The 17,498-nt window shown below is 32.2% G+C and overlaps 1 protein-coding gene across 17 annotated transcripts in view; it reads left to right on the top strand.

Moving 5' to 3' along the window:
• Positions 1 to 17,498, top strand: part of VPS13C (vacuolar protein sorting 13 homolog C) — a 202,616-nt gene that overhangs the window by 21,410 nt on the left and 163,708 nt on the right. For 9 of the 17 annotated variants that reach the window (XR_010151392.1, XR_010151394.1, XR_010151393.1 and 6 more), the window contains exons 4-8: positions 4,064 to 4,159; positions 5,574 to 5,675; positions 10,693 to 10,755; positions 15,269 to 15,334; positions 15,594 to 15,703. Coding sequence is in view for 12 of the 17 variants with exons in the window: in XM_510458.7 (XP_510458.6) it covers positions 4,064 to 4,159; positions 5,574 to 5,675; positions 10,693 to 10,755; positions 15,269 to 15,334; positions 15,594 to 15,703 (437 nt within the window). In the remaining 5 variants the exon portion in view is untranslated. Of the gene's footprint in view, positions 1 to 4,063; positions 4,160 to 5,573; positions 5,676 to 10,692; positions 10,756 to 15,268; positions 15,335 to 15,593; positions 15,704 to 16,915; positions 17,077 to 17,498 lie in introns of those variants that run through there. The other 8 variants (XM_054666973.2, XM_003314697.6, XM_009429262.5 and 5 more) reach the window with 4 other exon arrangements.

Genomic DNA, 17,498 nt, shown 5'->3' with positions numbered 1-17,498 from the left:
AGTGAGAACATACAATATTAGATTTTCCACCTTTGAGTTGATTTACTTAAGATAATGGCCTCTAGCTTCATCCATCTTGCCGTAGGGGACATGATTTCATTCTTTTTTATGGCTGCATACTATTGCATGGTATATATGTATCACATTTTCTTTGTCCAGTCAACTGTTGATGGACACTTAGGTTGGTTGTGTGACTTTGCTATTGTGGTTAGTGCTGTGATAAACATATGAGTGCAGGTGTCTTTTTATATAACGATTTATTTTCTTTTAGGTACTCAATAGTGGGATTGCTGTTTTTATTTTTAGTTCTTTGAGATATCTCCGTACTGTTTTCCATAGAGGTTAAACTAGTCTACATTTTCACCAACAGTACTCAAGTGGTCCCTTTCCTCTGTATCCATGCCAATATCTGTTATTTTTTGACTTTTTAATAATAGCCATTCTAGCTGGTGTAAGATGGTATCTCAGTGTGGTTTAAATTTGTATTTCTCTGATAATTAGTTATGTTGAACATTTTTTCATGTGTTTGTTGGCTTCTTGTATTTCTTATTCTGAGAAATGTTTGTTTATGTACTTTGCTGTTTTGAATGGGGTTGTTTTTTTCTTGTTCAGTTGTTTGAGTTCCTTGTAGATTCTGGATATTTGTCCTTTGTTGGAGGCATAATTTGCAAATATTTTCTACCTTTCTGTAGGTTGTCTGTTTACTGTGTTGATTATTTCTTTTGCTGTGCAGAAGATTTTTATTTTTACTTTGTAAAAAATAATTAATTAATTTAGAGACAAAGTCTTGCTCTGTTGCCCAGCCTGGAATGCAGTGGCACAGTCATGGCTTACTGCAGCCTCAACTTCCTGGGCTCAAGGGATCCTCCCACCTCTCCACCTCTGCCTCCGAAGTTGCTGAAACGACGGGTGTATCACCATGATTGGCTCATATTTGTATTTTTTGTAGACATAGAGTTTCATCATGTTGCCCATGCTGTTCTTGAACTCCTGGGCTCAAGTGATCTACCCGCCTTGGCCTCCCAAAATGCTGGGATTACAGGTGTGAGTCACCACGCTTGGCCTAGAAACTTCTTAGTTAAGTTCTACTTGTTTAATTTGTTTTTCTTGCATTTGCTTTTAGGGTCTTTGTCATAAATTCTTTGCCTAGGCTGATGTCCAGATGAGTTTTTCCTCAGTTTTCATCTAGGAATTTTATAGTTTCAGGTTTTATGTTTAGGATTTACTTTAAAAAATAAGTAAATTACAACCCAAGATGGCTTACTCCTATAATTTTACTTATGCTACATCCTTTCTCCCAACTTTATCACCCTGCTATTACGCTATATCACTTTTTTTCTTTATTCAATATTCTGTATTATAGGAAGGCTTTGTCTTTCACTACTCTAGCATCTCTTAGCAATTATTTGGATACTTCCGTTTGGGTCATTTTATGTGACATATATGTTTCCTTTTAACATACAAGAATATTTTTATGTTTTTGTCTCGAAACAGGATAAATTTTCTTAGATTGAAAGCATCTTTAGGCATGTGTCATCTTTTTTGTTTGTTAGATAGGGCTGAATGTGGTGGTTATGTGTAGCAGTGCTCTAGAAGTATTGTGGCCCTATATGCTTCACTGAAACCCTAGAATATAGAAGTTGTAGCCATTCATTTATTCTTTTACTTTTGAAATATTTATGCACGTTATGTACAAGACTATGCAAGTGCTATGGGAGATGCAAGGATGAAGGTGATATCTTTGTCTTCAAGGAAGTTATAGACATCTAAAATTGGAACATAGATTGAAATTGTATTTCCAGTGTCTTAGATCAATTATAGCTGACTAAAGAAATTTTGCATTATTATATTCTTACAATATAATAAATTTATTATATTTAATATATTTATATATAATATATTAAATAAATATAATATATTTAATATATATTTATATTTATATTATACAATATAATAGATTTATATTATGGAGGAGGTTTTCTAATGGTTCAGAATTTGTTCTTTTTGCTTTTAAAGTACACAAAGATTTAATGGCTTCCTTCACTGTTACCCACTGAGTTATGAGAGACCCTTTACAAATAAGTATGCAAAGTATATTGTCTTTATAACTATCTTTTTTTTGGTTTACAGAGCATTTATATTAGTTGTTAAATTTCTCCTTAGGTTAAAATATTATACCTAACCTGTAGGGTCAGTGTGGCTAATTAAGCTCAAGTGTGATTTGGTTTTCTAAGAGCTAGACATATTTGTGGGTGCCCTTGAGTTACCCATTTTCTTAAAAATTTAAAAAATTTCCTGATCTATAAAAGGAGGGAGTAATATGTAAAAAACTCAATTCTAGGACCTTTATGAGAGATTGGGGGATAATTAGTATAAATGTAGAGAAGAAAAGGTTTAGGGAACAGACAGTCCCTTTCTGGTATGCTAGTTAACGGGATGTTTCCCACTTTTTCTGTCTTATGCTCACCAAGAAGGCAATCAAATAAATTTTGTTAGGAGATTTTGAGATAATTACAAATGTAACAGTACCTATTGTAAATATAAAATCATTGGACTTAGAAATGACCCAGAACGTTGTAGACTTCCCTTGACATGCAAGCCATTTAAGAAATTCAGCAGGTTTACAAGGTGAAGAGAAGTGAAAATCTAAATGGAGAAATAATTTGATATTTTAACCTTGGGAATAGATACCAGGTAAAACTGGCTTTCCTACATATCCATCTAGGTGACCCCAAATATTCCGTCTTACATTGCATTATTTTATTTTCTCTTTAGTTTGTTATACTGTTTTTCAGTTCTTTGAACTTTGAGCATTTTCATTTAAAAATGATTTTAAATGAAAAACCACCAGTGATTCTGGTGGTGTAAGTGACTTAATTATTCACATACAAGCATGACTTAGTTGAATCAAATTCTTTTCTCCTGAAAATCTTGATTAGTAGCTCTGAGACGCCTATAGATTTTAAATATAATTTTAAAAATTATAGATGAAGGAAGGTATTTTATTTTGGAACATGTAAAACTTTATGTGTAGGAAAGGTTTGGATAGAATTGCTGTAGTAAGGGAGATTGGGGACATTTTGCTGCCTGGAGACCTGGAAAGAGGGGATACTAGAGATTAGGGAAAGAAACATGGAAAGATTTTGACAGATTTTGCCTATTTCAAAATTTAGCTGAGAGCATGCCCTTTTGGTCTTCTCTTGTCTTCCCTGAACAGGCTTTTCCCCCATAAAACCCCAAAATTGGGACAGTAATATTAGTGCCATAGTTCATCTGTGTCATGAGTGAAAGTTTTTGTGGGCTCACCTCAGGAGGACTTGACATTAATACCATTGTTTCCAAGAGAGAACACGTGTTCTGTCTTCTAAGTGATTTATAAGTAGATATTTGGAATATAACTGGTCTGAGTTGCCTGTGACTCATAATACTATTCGTAATACCGTATGCATTGCTTTTAGAGCTAGCCTCTTCCTGTTGTGACAATTTGGTATGCTGTCAAAATTCCATTTGCACAAAGTTCCTTTGCATCTCTTCTCTGTGTTGCTGCTTCAATTCCTGGTAGCTTGTGCAGATATTATTTTACTGTTGATCTATAAGGATTTATTTGTTGATGTGGATAGAAGAGCATGTGCAGTATTAAGACTATCAACTGTTGTTGTGCACCGAATCTGGTTCAGCATCTTTACTAATAATCTGGTCACTGCTTAACTCACTACATAGACTTAAGCAATTAATTTAACTTCACTAGGACTGAGTTTCCTTTTTTTCAGGATTGAAATAATAGCTGACTTATTCATTTTACAGTTTTTGAATATTAAATGGATAATGATTATCAAAATATTTTATAATGAAAAATAAAAATTACCATGTGACTATTCACTTAATAGTAATTTTATGTGGAAAAGACCTTTGTAAACTTTAGTGTTGGAGTTTTTTCATTTTTTCTGAGTGATGTACATACCATGAAGAGTTTTTTATGCTTTTTCGCTTAATGGAAAGTGAGAAATTTTTGTGTTCTTGAGCAGTCAAATAATAATTTAAGGTTGAAATTATGTTTCCTTAGATAAATTAACTTTGAAGATTCCTTGGAAAAACCTGTATGGAGAAGCAGTTGTTGCGACCCTGGAAGGATTATACCTGCTTGTTGTCCCTGGAGCAAGTATGTTATTTTAGGTTATAACCATTCAGTAACATCACATTGAAATTAAATTGTTATCTGAGTTAAGTATTTTAATACATTTATTTATTAAGATAGAAGGTAATTTAAATAAATGAATCATACATAGATGCACTTATATGCATACTTTTATATATGTATGCACATATATCTTACCGCATTTGTGTATAAAGTATTTTTGTTGTTGAAAATTTAATTCGTTTTTTCAATTTATTCTAGTTTCTAAGAGTACTTGTTTTGCAACTAAGGCTTCCTGTTGAGCTGCATTAGGCAGATTTACTGGTAATAAATGAAGTGAAATAAATCTTTAAAAATATCCTGATATATTAATCTCCAGATTTCAAGATTGAAAAATTTATTTTTTTTCCTATTTTGTTGCTTCTGATTTTGAGTGAATGTTCTTTCAAAAATGTGTAAAATTGGTAATTTTTTCCTTCGAAATGATAGTATTTTAATTTTTAATGTTTTAAAGTAGTGATGTTTAAGTAATATCTTTATTATTATTTTTTCATTTATAAGAACAATATAATGTTAAGAAAAGTTTGGATGTTTTAGGGAAAAATTACTTACAATTTCTTAACCATTGTACAAATAAAATTTTTATTTTTACATTTTGCTCTTCAGTCTTTAGTTTATGCATATCTGATTTTCAGTAGCTGTTACCACATTATATATACAACATTGACTTGGCCTTTTATTATATACATTTTTGATATGTTTCACAGTTTTCACAGTGACAGTGACAGTTTTGAAAGGCTGTATGGTATTCTATTGTGGGCTACCTACTATTTTTTGCTTTATAGTCAGTACTATAAATACTAGTCAATACTATAGTCAATACTATAAATACGTCATTGTAATCAATACTATAAATACGTCATTATAGATCTTTTTTATTCTTTTGTGTTATTTCCTTAGATTGCATGATCAGAAATGACATTACTAGATAAAAAGGGCTTATATATTTTATGATTGTTGATATGTATTCCGAATTACTCTCTGAAAGTTTAAAAAATCAATCTATATTGATCCCAGGTAGTATTGGATATTAAATTATTCCAAATTTACCACTGATAGAACAGTATTCTGGTGTACTTTCTGTCTTCCTTCTGTTTCTACTTCTTATCTTTGTTCTCACCCTCCTCCTGTCTCCCTTTTTCCTACCTGCCTTTCTACCTGTAATTTCTTTTCCTCCCTCCTTCTTTTTGTATTTAAGTTTTTTGTAAGTGAATAGGAATAATTTATGTTTAAACATTTCGTAAAACTAAAAATGTGAAAGTATTTTTGTATTGCAGAAAGATTATACACTTACACAATCATAATGAGGCTGAACTTTTTCCGTTTGTTTATTTATTAATTCCATTTATTTTTGTGTGAATTGACTATGTATTTTTAGGTATTAAGTATGATGCTGAAAAAGAAGAAAAATCCTTGCAGGATGTTAAACAGAAAGAGCTATCCCGAATTGAAGAAGCCCTTCAAAAAGCAGCAGAAAAAGGTAAAAGGTTTTTTTGAGATAAACTTAGACGTACCTATATTGTAGATATAATTAATATCCTTTAAAGAGGATGCTTTTGTAAGCCTTCATAAGTTGAAGTTCTAAAGGCGTAATTTTTTTTAAATCTCAAAATATTGCTTATATTTTCATGACTCACTTTTAGGAAAAAGTAATTGCCTTTTTTCTGTGAGTGTTTTATCATGTTGCCAATTTGATTTTTCCACTTTTCTTAGTCATTTTTATTGTGCTAGTTTGGAAGACTTTCCAAATTTTCAGTATTTGCAGGCCTGTTTATTTTGGGCAAATGGTAAGTTTCTTTGTGTGCATGTTTACCCGTGTTCTTGCTGGATAATGAGGTTAAGCATAATGCTATAGTGAAATGATGTTTAGAGGAAATGCTGCTTTAATTCTAGTCCTAGCTATCTCCCTTCGTGTTGTACAGGATATTAAAAAAAAACCCAAAAACTTGATTCTTCAGGTTTTAACATTTTAACATCCTGCCTTACGTTTACATTTTTGTTTTTATCTAAAAATAAATCTGATGACTTCGTTTGGTTTATAGAGCAAGAACAAGGATATGATGAAAAAGAGTAGTCTATAGAGTGATGAATTGAAGGACTTTTCCAGACATCTATTGTTTATCTCAATCAACAATTGCTGATTAGGGTATATGAGTTATTAGCATTTTATATAATTTTTGTGTCATTTGGTGGCATGTGTATATATTTTTATGATGAAGATAGTCTCTCTCAAAAGATAAAGCAAATATTGAGTTAGAAATGATGTTAATTATATTTAGATATAAGATTTCTTTTACTAGCTTAAGATGTTGTCATTTAATTGAATCAATTAGAAATCTTTTTAAAATAGGTTGTTCCTTTAAGTTTTTAATCAAAGTTTTAAATTCTTGCTCCAAGTATTTTTTCTTATGCAGAAATATTGATTCTTTTATTAAAAGTTACTAAACTATTTAAAAATTCATAGGTTACCATAATGGAAGAAATTTTCTAAAAGCTTCAACATTTTTTCTCTTATTTTCACATTTAAGCATATTTTGTCTTCCTGCTGAAGCTTAAGTATCTGTATTTCTAGGAAAACAGTTTTCTTTATTTGTATGACTTTAGCATGGCAAAAAAGCAAGCCAAGAATGGTTTTGTTTCATGACAATTGTGATTTTTTTCTTTATATTCAATTTTGGCTAATTAATATATGTAAAAGTAGTACTATAAAAATGAAGACTAAGAATTGGAGAGCACTAGAATTTCACTTTTTCTTGAAACTATTCAGATCAGGATATTAACATATGTATATTCATCATTAGGTATATTGATGTATACTTAGATATATTGATATAACGTATAATTACACATTTATCATTTACAATTACATAATAAGTTACATATATTATTTAGAAACAAATCTTAAACTCCTCCTTTTTAAAAAATGGAGCATAACTTATATTTGCCTAAAGAATATTTTAGTGTTTTCAGTCACCTGTAAGAAAAGTCGTGGTATATAATCTCATTTGTTTTCGTGGTTGACAGTTTAATTGGTAATATGATTATTACACATTTCGTACTCAGACTTAGGAAATTTTGACTCCTGAGTCTTCAGTGCTGAGAAAACAGACATTTGGGTCTGACAAAGAGGCTATTATGAATGGTTTGATATAAAGGATGTACATCTGTAGTATTAATTTTGTGTAAATAGAACTGTTAGGCCTATGCTGTATATGGTAATGACATTGTAGCTTCTTGAATGATAAAATTTAAGTTTTTTTCATATAGAATTAAAATTCAAAAAGTGAAACTTTTAACACTCAGTTTTAACATGTTATATTTGTCAAAAAAGTTTTGAGACTAAAAGATGAATTCAGGAATTGGGAAGTATATTTAGATTTTTTTTTCTTAACTGTTAAGAAACACATTTAAGAATGTTGCAGTATTCTTTTCTCATTTCTATGGATATGAGTCACATCTTCAAATAATATTATTCATGTGAATGATAGAGGACAACCCTGACCTTTATATATTTCACATTTTACCATTATTAATAGTTATTAATTATACTTTATTTTTCTACTTGTTTATTGATATTAAAAGCACAAAGGCACCATTACACATGTATAGGGACTCAAGAGAGGGAAGGAGAGGAGATGATTCAACTCTAAGCAGCAGATGATAAAAATGAAAACAAAATTATCATGCTGGTCTGCTCATAAAAAGGATTTTGACTTAGCTTGTTTATGTGGTAAAAATATATTGTTTCCCACTATCATATAGGAATAAAATAAAATTGAAATAAAACTATGAGTTCATTTCTAGAAAGTTTGCTTAACTGTAAAAATAAACTCTTTGATATTTTTCTCCTTTTATTTCACTGGAGTGAGTTTATTTTTCTGGAAGGCTATCATAAAGAGAAAGATTAAATTCCTAGTAAGGCCAAAAGATTCGCAAATGCTAGATTCTGTACTTAAGATGTTGGATTTTATCAAAGTAATATGTACACACACTTGAAAATCAATAGTTTTGCCAAAATGACATGATAAAAAATGGCAGTCCCTTGTTTCATCCTTTGCTACCCTCCAGACCAACTCCTTTGAGTTAGTAATATTTTTTAGCAATGTTAACATTCTGTCATTAATCTAGTTCATTAACATAAGGCATTATCTAGGACTTCCTGTTATGGTAGTCACGGAGTTTACTTCTCTTACTATCTCCTTGCACCCTGAATTCTCCTTCCCATTTTCTCATAATATGAATATATCATAATTTTTGGCCAATTACTAGTCACTACTTAGATTACTATGACAATGCGATTATTGTTCACTGTGCAGGTCACATGATGTGTGTGTTAGGCAGTTTTTGCATTGCTATAAAGGAATACCTGAGACTGGGTAATTTATGAAGAAAAGAGTTTTAATTGGCTCACAGTTCTGTAGGCTGTATAGGAAGCATGATGCCGGCACTTGCTCCTGGTGAGGGCCTCAGGAAGCTTTCAGTCACGGCAGAAGATGAATTGGAAGCAGGCCTGTCATCATTTATGAGGGACCCACCCCAATGATCCAGTCACTTCACATCAGGCCCCACCTCCAACACTGGGAATCACATTTGAACATGAGATTTGGAGGGGACCAATATCCAAATCATATCAATGTACTATGACTATATTTACTTTCTTATACAACCTTTTGTTTTCCTTGAATTTGTAAATGCTGCTTTCTTATTTGCTTAGTCTTCTATGTAAATTTATCTTTAATTCTTTTTCACATGCTACATGAAATTTGTCTGCTATATGAGTAATGATAGTATTTTCCAATCGTGTAAACCCATCTGTTGGTACTCTCTACCACCCTGTTGTCTCTTGGAGATCCGCCTCTGAACTGATTGTTTTTTGGACCAGCTGCACAGGTGTCATCTTAGGACTGGCCTGAATTGCTCGTCTATGTTTAATTCCCTGTTTCCTGGGTCCTTTGCCCTTTTTGCTTCCTTAGTTTACTCATTTGTTTTCCTAGAACACATCTAGAAGCTTTTAAGAATGGATGCGCCGGATATAATTTCGAAAATTCTTTTAAGGCTGAATGTCTTTGTGTTTTACTTCTATACTCGTTTGATTTGTCTGGGGATAGAATGCTAGGTTAAAAATCAGAATTTTGTAGGCAGCAATGTTTTCTAGCTTCCAGGCTCCTTTAAAAAAAAGTCTGATGCCAGTCTACACACTGTTGAAAGCAGAAAAATTAGAGAGTCCTTGGACCGTCTTGTCAAAGACCTTACATTTTAATTGGACAGATAAGAAATTTGCATAATAATAAGCAAGAGAAAGTGTTGAGTCCCATCAAAGAGGTACAGACAGTTTTATGGGAGTTCAGAATGAACATGTTATAGTCGGCCAAAGAGATCAGGGTAGACACTATGAAGGTGTATATTTCAACTGGATTTAAAGGATGGATCTGCAGAAAGGAGAGAAGGCGTAGGTAGAGGAGACAGTGAAGGTGGGAAAGTATAGAGCATCTGTGGGATCAGCTAACAGTTTGGGAGTCTGATAGAGAGTAGTTGGATGTAGGGTTGGAAAGCTAAGTTTAGGTCAATTTTAAGAGATTTGCATGCTCTGATGATGTTAATGGTAATGACAGTGAAAGTAGTTGACATTTATTGAGGATTTACTATTCAGCAGTCACTCTTCAAAATACTTTATATGAATTAACCCATTAATAGTCACATTTGACATAGGTGCTATTTTTGTTGCCATCTTACAGCTGAGGAAAGTGAAAGTTAAATAATTTGTTCTAGGTCACACAGTTAGAAAATAGTAGAGCTAGAATTTGAATCCGGTCTGGCTCTAGATCTTGTAATCTTAACTCTGTACAATGTGAACTTTCATCCATAGCCAGCGGGGGAGTAAGTTTTCCTTTTTCTTTCTGTAAGAGTCCAAAGAATGACATGATCAGAGTTATGATTTAAGGAAAAACTTGCAGTGTTGTCTAGGATAGACTGGATTTGGAGAGCGAAGTAGAAGATGCTATGTAGCCATCATTAATGAGAATGGCTATAAAGGATTCAGATAGTGTATGTAAAGGGACCAGATCACACTAAAGTAAGATGAGGTCATTTCAGCCGACTCTAAAATTAGCGTCAAATATCACAGTAATATTATATTCTGAAAATGGACAAAATGGCATGCAAAAAGAGAACCAAAATAGTGGATTTTTGCACTGTTTGAAAACTTGTCAAAAATTTTAGTGAGCTGTTAGCCGAAATTGATATTTACCTGCCTCACATATTTTGAAATGATTATTATAATTTTAATTGTTAAGAAGTTTGTGTGTTGAAAGAACGAAAATGGTGTCACTGTGAATATTTCCTTAGAAATAAAATAGTTTTGGTGTCACCAAATTTTAATTACCCTGTTACATGATTTCTAATTATTTGAAATTAAATTTAGGTATATTTTACATGTGAAATTAAAGGTGTCTTTAAATTGCTTTGCATTTTGGTTATTGCTGCCATGTGGGATGCAGGCACACATTCAGGGGAGTTCATATATGGCTTGGAGAACTTTGTTTACAAGGACATCAAGCCTGGTGGGTATGCATGGTTAATTATATTCAACTATATAAACATATTCTTGTGTATGCTTGTGCTTTTGGTGGAGTCCATTTGATGGCATGCCATCCTTTTAGAAAATATGGAAATGCAATTTTTGTTTTCCCCCTCTACGATCATTTCCTTTTCCTCACCTGTAGTCATTTATTCATTTACTAAATATTTGAGTGTCTTGTGGCAATCACTGTGCTGGATGATGCTGGATGTTTGTGGGGTAAACAAACATGATTCACTGTTCTTACGAAGCTTAGAATATGATCTACAAATAACTTTCAGATTTGGGCTACTCTTTTGAGTTTAGTTCTAGAGTTCAGTAGTTTCTGAATTAAGCAGTTCCTCTCTGATAGCGGTGGTTTTGGAACGTAAAAAGCAGTAAAGTGGATTTTTTCTTTGAATTCAGAACCGTGACAGGAGGTGTTCCTCTGAGCTTTGATTTGTTTCACCTCTGTTGTAGCTCTGGAGGTACCTCTAGACTACTGTCCTGTACAGCATATTGAAATTTCAAGCTTCGCAAAAGGCAAATTAAAGGCTTACTGTTTATATTAGGATTTATGATATGATTCTTTTATATACTAGGAAATCTACCAAATATATTAAAATAATACTTTTTAGTATTTTACATAATCTTATTTGTTAAACTTTATGTTTTATACCATACTTCAAGAGCTTGTTAGATTAACTCAGTCACACTTAAATTTGTTTTGATTAAATGGCAAGTGGGTCTGTATCTTGAAATTTGTAAACAATAAGCATCATGTTAGAATTATTTCTGTAGCTAGGAACTTTAATAGGTTGATTCATGTGACAGATGGAAGAGGAATTTTCATGACAGGCTTTACAGCATTAGGTGAAATTACCCTGAAAGCAGTTTCCGTTCTAATAAACCTACTCCTTCCGTAAGTGTGCCTGTGTTGTCTTATAGTTACTTTGTTTAATATCAAAGATAGCATGGAGATACTCATGGCTCACTGTCCGGTTTTGTAGGTTATAATCAAACCAGCTTACTGTAGTCTGGGTAGCATTGTTAAAAACAGCAGACTATAACAGCTGTCACCGTAAAAGAAAAAATCATTGATTCAGTTTTTTTTTTAAAGGTATATCAACGTAGATAAAAAAATGAGGTCCAGAATGTTGGTGCTTCTGAAATGAGAGTAGTTTATTTTGTTGATGATATCTTCATTCAGCTGGCTAGGACTTAACGTGCGTTTCATGATCATTTCCTCTTTTCAGTTTCTGAGTGCATATTATTTCCTCATTTGATATTACTTTTTTTTATTCTAAAGCGGTGGTTCTCAAAAAGTCAAAATGATCTTCATAATAATACTAAGCATTATTTGATTTTTCCTTTTATTGACATTTACATTGCTGGTGCAAAAGCAATAGTGTGTAAAAATTGCTAGCTGCCTTAGCATGATTCAAGGCAGTGGCACCAGACTATAGTAGTAGTCACTGTATTCTTCACTGCCATGCACTCACAGTAAGCAAAATGAAACAAAAAAATTGTCAGTTTTTACTTAAGAATTCCCTTGATGAAGTAGGAAGTTTTAAATTTTAATAAACTTCAACCCTTGAGCATGTCTCTTTAATATTTTGTGCAACAGCAGAGAAAGTATGCCTGAAGCATTTCTGCATACTGAAGTAGGATGGTTGTTTCAAGGAAAATTACTTGTGCAGATGTTTGAGTTGTGAGCTGAGCTAGTTGCTTTTTTTCTGGAAAGCCATTTTTAGTGGGAAGAATCACAGACTATCATTATTCAGATTTGGTTGTTTGGTAGACACTTCAACAAAACCACTTCAAGGAAAAGCAACTGGCAGTATTTGTTGTCAGTGATAAAATTTGAGCTCTTGAGTAGAATTTTGGAAAACTTGTATTTGCCAACTTGAGATCGACAGCTTCCCAGTAGTACTTTAAGACTTTTCTGATGAGATTGGTGGTAATATTAACAGATGTGACTTTTGATATTAAATAATGAAATGACTTGACATTTGGAAGATTTGCATAATTCAGTAAAGCAATATTTCCAGTGGAAGATAAAAAACATACATGTGTAAAGGGGTTCATTTAAAGTGCAAGAAGGACTAATTGATTTTGATTTGTATGAAAAATTCATTGATAGGGTTTCAGATTCCATGATGCAGCTACCTTTAAGAAACTTCCACTTGTTCAGTTTGATATGAAAAGGCAATGAATATGCTCCCCCCTTTTCTAATTATATATCTATAGTGAGATCAGATTTTCATCATGTACTTCAATTAAAACAACATATCTCAACAGGTTGAAGGCAGAAGCAGATATGCTAATCCAACTGTCTTCTACTAAGTGAGACATTAAAGAGATTTGTAAGAATGTAAAACCATGCAACTTTTCTCACAACTTTCTGTTTAAAAAATATAGCTATTTTTATAACTATATGTTATTATGTAATGGCTTATTTTTAAATGAATGTCTTTTTTCAGTTTTTATTTATAATATGGTAAATATCAGTAGTTATAACCCACATAAATAAAAAATTCTTTAGAGTCCTCAAGTTATAAATGCTAAATGGGTTGTGAAACCAAAGTCTTTGAGAACTGCTTTAGTTTGTGATTGAGAATCATAAATTTATTATTTATTGGATTAATTAGAAACTGTCTCTAAAGAGCTATATTAGCTCTAAGATTAGATTTAAACTGTTTAGAGAGGTTTGAACATGGTGTATCTGCCATTGAGATGAAAGACAGAACATGGTGCTAGAACAAATATGAAACCAGAAAGATAATTGGTCAGGTAAGAAGAGAATTTAACACGAGGCAGCTGAGTCTATGTCTTTGAAAGCTGTTCTAGCCAAGTGGAATGGTTTTCAGGGCTAGACTGGCTTTCTTACTTGTTTCTTTTCAAATGGTGTTTCTTTGAGAACTCATTCTTTTTATGTATGTTTGATTTATGAATAGAACAGAGTCAGTGACTTTCACAGTGGCAAGAATTACTGGAATAGCACTATCCTGATTGTGTTACATTACTTACTAAATGTTTACTTCTTGAAACTGAGGGTTTTGTTTTTGTAGTTCAGGATTTGTTTCTTAATTTTTGTAGTGGCAGAACAATTTGCTTTTAAAAATCAAGGAAGAACAAATTAAAAATTTCAAGCTCAATTTCACATATATTCTCTAAAATATATACAACATGAATTTAGTTGGATCTGAATTTTTTTTATTCATTTGAACAGATAAGTATTGTGTGCTTTGTGCCCAGGTATAGGATTATCTCTGACCTAATGAAATCTCCTGCCTGATGGCAAGACAATTGAGCAAGCACTTCAAATATGGTATAATCACTGTTTAATGCAATTCTGTGTAAGGTACAGGCCCTGGGGCTACTTGGAGTAGTTTAAGAAGGCTTCACACAGGCAGTAGTGCTGGACCTGAGATTTAAAAGCTGCCTAGGAGTTCGCCTGGTGAAGAACTTCCGGGAGGGTGACGGAAGTTCACGGAATGACATGTGTAGAGGCATTAGGCATTAGAAAGTATGGCTTGTTTGGGAAAGTAGAAATATTATTTCTGTAGTATCCAGTGCAAGGATGCATGTTAGGAGATAGAACAGGACAGGGATGTAGGGTCACATCATAAAAGGACTTTATTGTGTAAACACATTTTAATTATGTCTGGAAGGTTGCAGAGAGCCTTTAAATAATTTTGAGCAAGAGATTAACAGGATGTGATTAGTATTTTAAAAGACATCAATCTGGTAACAGGGTAGAAGGACCTTTAGTAGGAGCTGAGGCTGGAGACTAGAGATCAGTAGATAATACAGAGACTGCCTCAAGAGTTCAGGCTGGAGGTGATGCCTGATAGGAATTTGAGTATGAAGATTTGTAAGTTGAGTAAGACAGGTATTGGTAAATGCCAGAATGCAGTGAGGCAGTGTTGAAAGAGAATGAGGTTTTAAAGGAATTCCTAATCGAATTCAGTGTACAGTCCAATGTACATGTTATGCCCACTTAATGTTCTTTATATCCTTGAGTCATTAAATAATTTGCTTGTGAAGTGTATCATCCAGAGGAAGTCATTTGTGGGCAACTTACCCTTTCATTTCATTTGTATGCCTATGTTCCTACCATATGTTTATCAAAACCTTCTTCTGAAAGTTTTATATTCTGTCATTGTTACATTTCCAATATTTTGGTAATATTGAAATTAAAGTGTAACTTTGTAAAGTCATTAATATTATAAATGGCATTGGGAATGGAGATTTTATCCAATTTTAGTATAATTACACCTGCCAATTTATTTTCTAGATTAAAGAAGGTTATTCTTTACAATAGAAGGTTATTCTAGACTAAAGAAGGTTTGTAAATTTGTCTTTATATTGAAGTAACAGGTCAGTTTAGAATAAGGTAAGGTGACTTGTGCCAAAATTTGCTGTTAGGAAAAATTCTCTTGTTTTCTTTTCTGTCCTGTAGTCTGCTAACTTGAATCTTATCCTTTTCTCACTAAAATGCTTCCACTGTGAAGGACGTAAACGTAAAAAGCACAAAAAACATTTTAAGAAACCTTTTAAAGGTCTTGATCGTTCAAAAGGTAGGTAAAAGTAGTTTTATGCCATGGTGTTGTTTATACACATTGCCACTTTATTTCTGATTTGGAATGTGAAATGAATGTTTGATAACAGTATAAATTCAAAAACAAGTTTTAAGTTGGAAATGCATATTAAAATATAAATAAAGACACTATTGGCTGTAATTTCCATTGAGTAGTACCTTAGCTATCCTTTGGTTATTAATTTTGAGGTATATGAGAATTTCAACTCTTGAGCGTGTATTTTTCTATTTTTTAATAGATAAGCCAAAAGAAGCCAAAAAGGATACATTTGTGGAAAAATTGGCAACTCAAGTAATAAAAAATGTACAAGTAAAAATCACAGATATTCACATTAAATATGAAGATGATGTAAGTAATTTTTATTTACTCAGTTAATAATTAAATATGTATTTTATAATATTCTTGACTTTTCTATATGTGGATTATCTGTACCCATTTTTAAATCTGAGATTAATTTTTTTCTTATGAGTACACTACCATATCTTCTTGTGTTAGCCTAGTTTTATTGGGCATTTATGTACATAAATATACTATAAAATTACCATGTGTTCCTTTCTGAAGCTGATATAAGAGGTTTTTGGATTGTCTTCTGTTTTTTTTTTTTGAATTTTATTTTACGTGTTAAGACATAATATTATAACTTTAAGGAACTAATTTTTGCTTTATGCTGACAAAAGAGTTAATTCTAAAAGGTGATGAATGACTAATGATAATGTTAATTGGCCAAAAAGTGACTAAAATCTGGTCACTTGACTGTAGTCTCCTTCTCTTTACATACCACTGAGTTGGATTGAACACCCAAAATTATTCACACACATGTGCAACAGTAGTTGCACAGAAGAAACCAAACTTCACTCATAACCAAAAGAGTAACATCAGCTGATTAAGAACTGTTTAACTGGCTAATTTTAATTAAAATACAACACATATTTTGAACAATATGCATTGCTTTGTTTAAAAGTTTGAAACATGTAAGAACTTGAATTTTTTCGTTTATCTAGGAACCTGGAAATGTTCATTGCTTCTAAAAATGAGTTTGCATTCTTTTTGTTTTTAATTTGAATTGAATTAAAGCAATACTGACATTTGTAGAATTTGTTTTTCTTTTCTTGGTAAGTTCCCTATGTAACTTGATAAGTCAGCAGGACACATTTGTAGATTGTCAAAAAATACCACCTCTGTCTTATACTGACTTGATTTATGGAGTCATTAAAATGAATTGTGTTAACAAATAAATGTCTTAAAAAAACCTCAGTCATAAATGCCTTTGTTAATAACAAGCTTAAGAAAATAAAGTATACTCAACGCATCATGAAAGTGGAAGAATTATCATTAAAATCCTATGTCGAGAAAAGTGAACCTGGGTACACTGTTGGTGGGAATGTAAATTACTACAGCCATTTTGGAAAACTGTGTGGAGTTTCCTCAGAATCTAAAAATCAAATTACTGTATGATCTAGCAATCCCATTTCTAATTTGTAAAATTAAACTTTATCATAGGTATGTATATATAGGAAAAAACCTAGTATATTTAGGGTTTGGTACTGTTTGTGTTTGCAGACATCCACTAGGGGGCTTGGAACATATCTCCAGAGGATAAGGGGGAACTGCTGTATATATCCAAAGGAATTGAAGTCAGTATGTCAAAGAGATGTCAGCATTCCCTTGTTCATTTCAGCACTATTCACTATAGAGAAGATTGCCCATCAGTGGATGAATGGGTAAATAAAATGTGTATATACACATTGGAATACTATTCAGCCTTTAAAATGAAGGAAATTCTTTCATTTGCAAAATTATGTATTAAGAAATGGGTGTAGAGAAAATATAATAATTTATCATAAAGATGGCTCACTGGATAATAGCTGTGGTTTGTAGATAGTACATTAGCAACTGAGGGTTGTCTTTATAAAACAAATGAGTTTCTTCGGAAAGAGCTGCAGGTTATTTTGAGCTGGTTATCTCTAAGTATAAAAAGAGAGTGTGGGAATAAAGGAAAATATTTTGCCACAAATCATTGTATATCTGATGTTAATTAAAATGACTTATAAAGCTATTCGTACTTCTCAACTGTACCACATGGATTTTTTCCGTTTAGAAAATTGTATGTGACTAAACTCTGGAGTCCCAGTTGGATGATTTA

Source organism: Pan troglodytes, chromosome 16, assembly GCF_028858775.2.
Source record: "Pan troglodytes isolate AG18354 chromosome 16, NHGRI_mPanTro3-v2.0_pri, whole genome shotgun sequence".
NCBI lineage: Eukaryota > Metazoa > Chordata > Mammalia > Primates > Hominidae > Pan > Pan troglodytes.
This window is presented reverse-complemented; position numbering and strand designations above follow the sequence as displayed.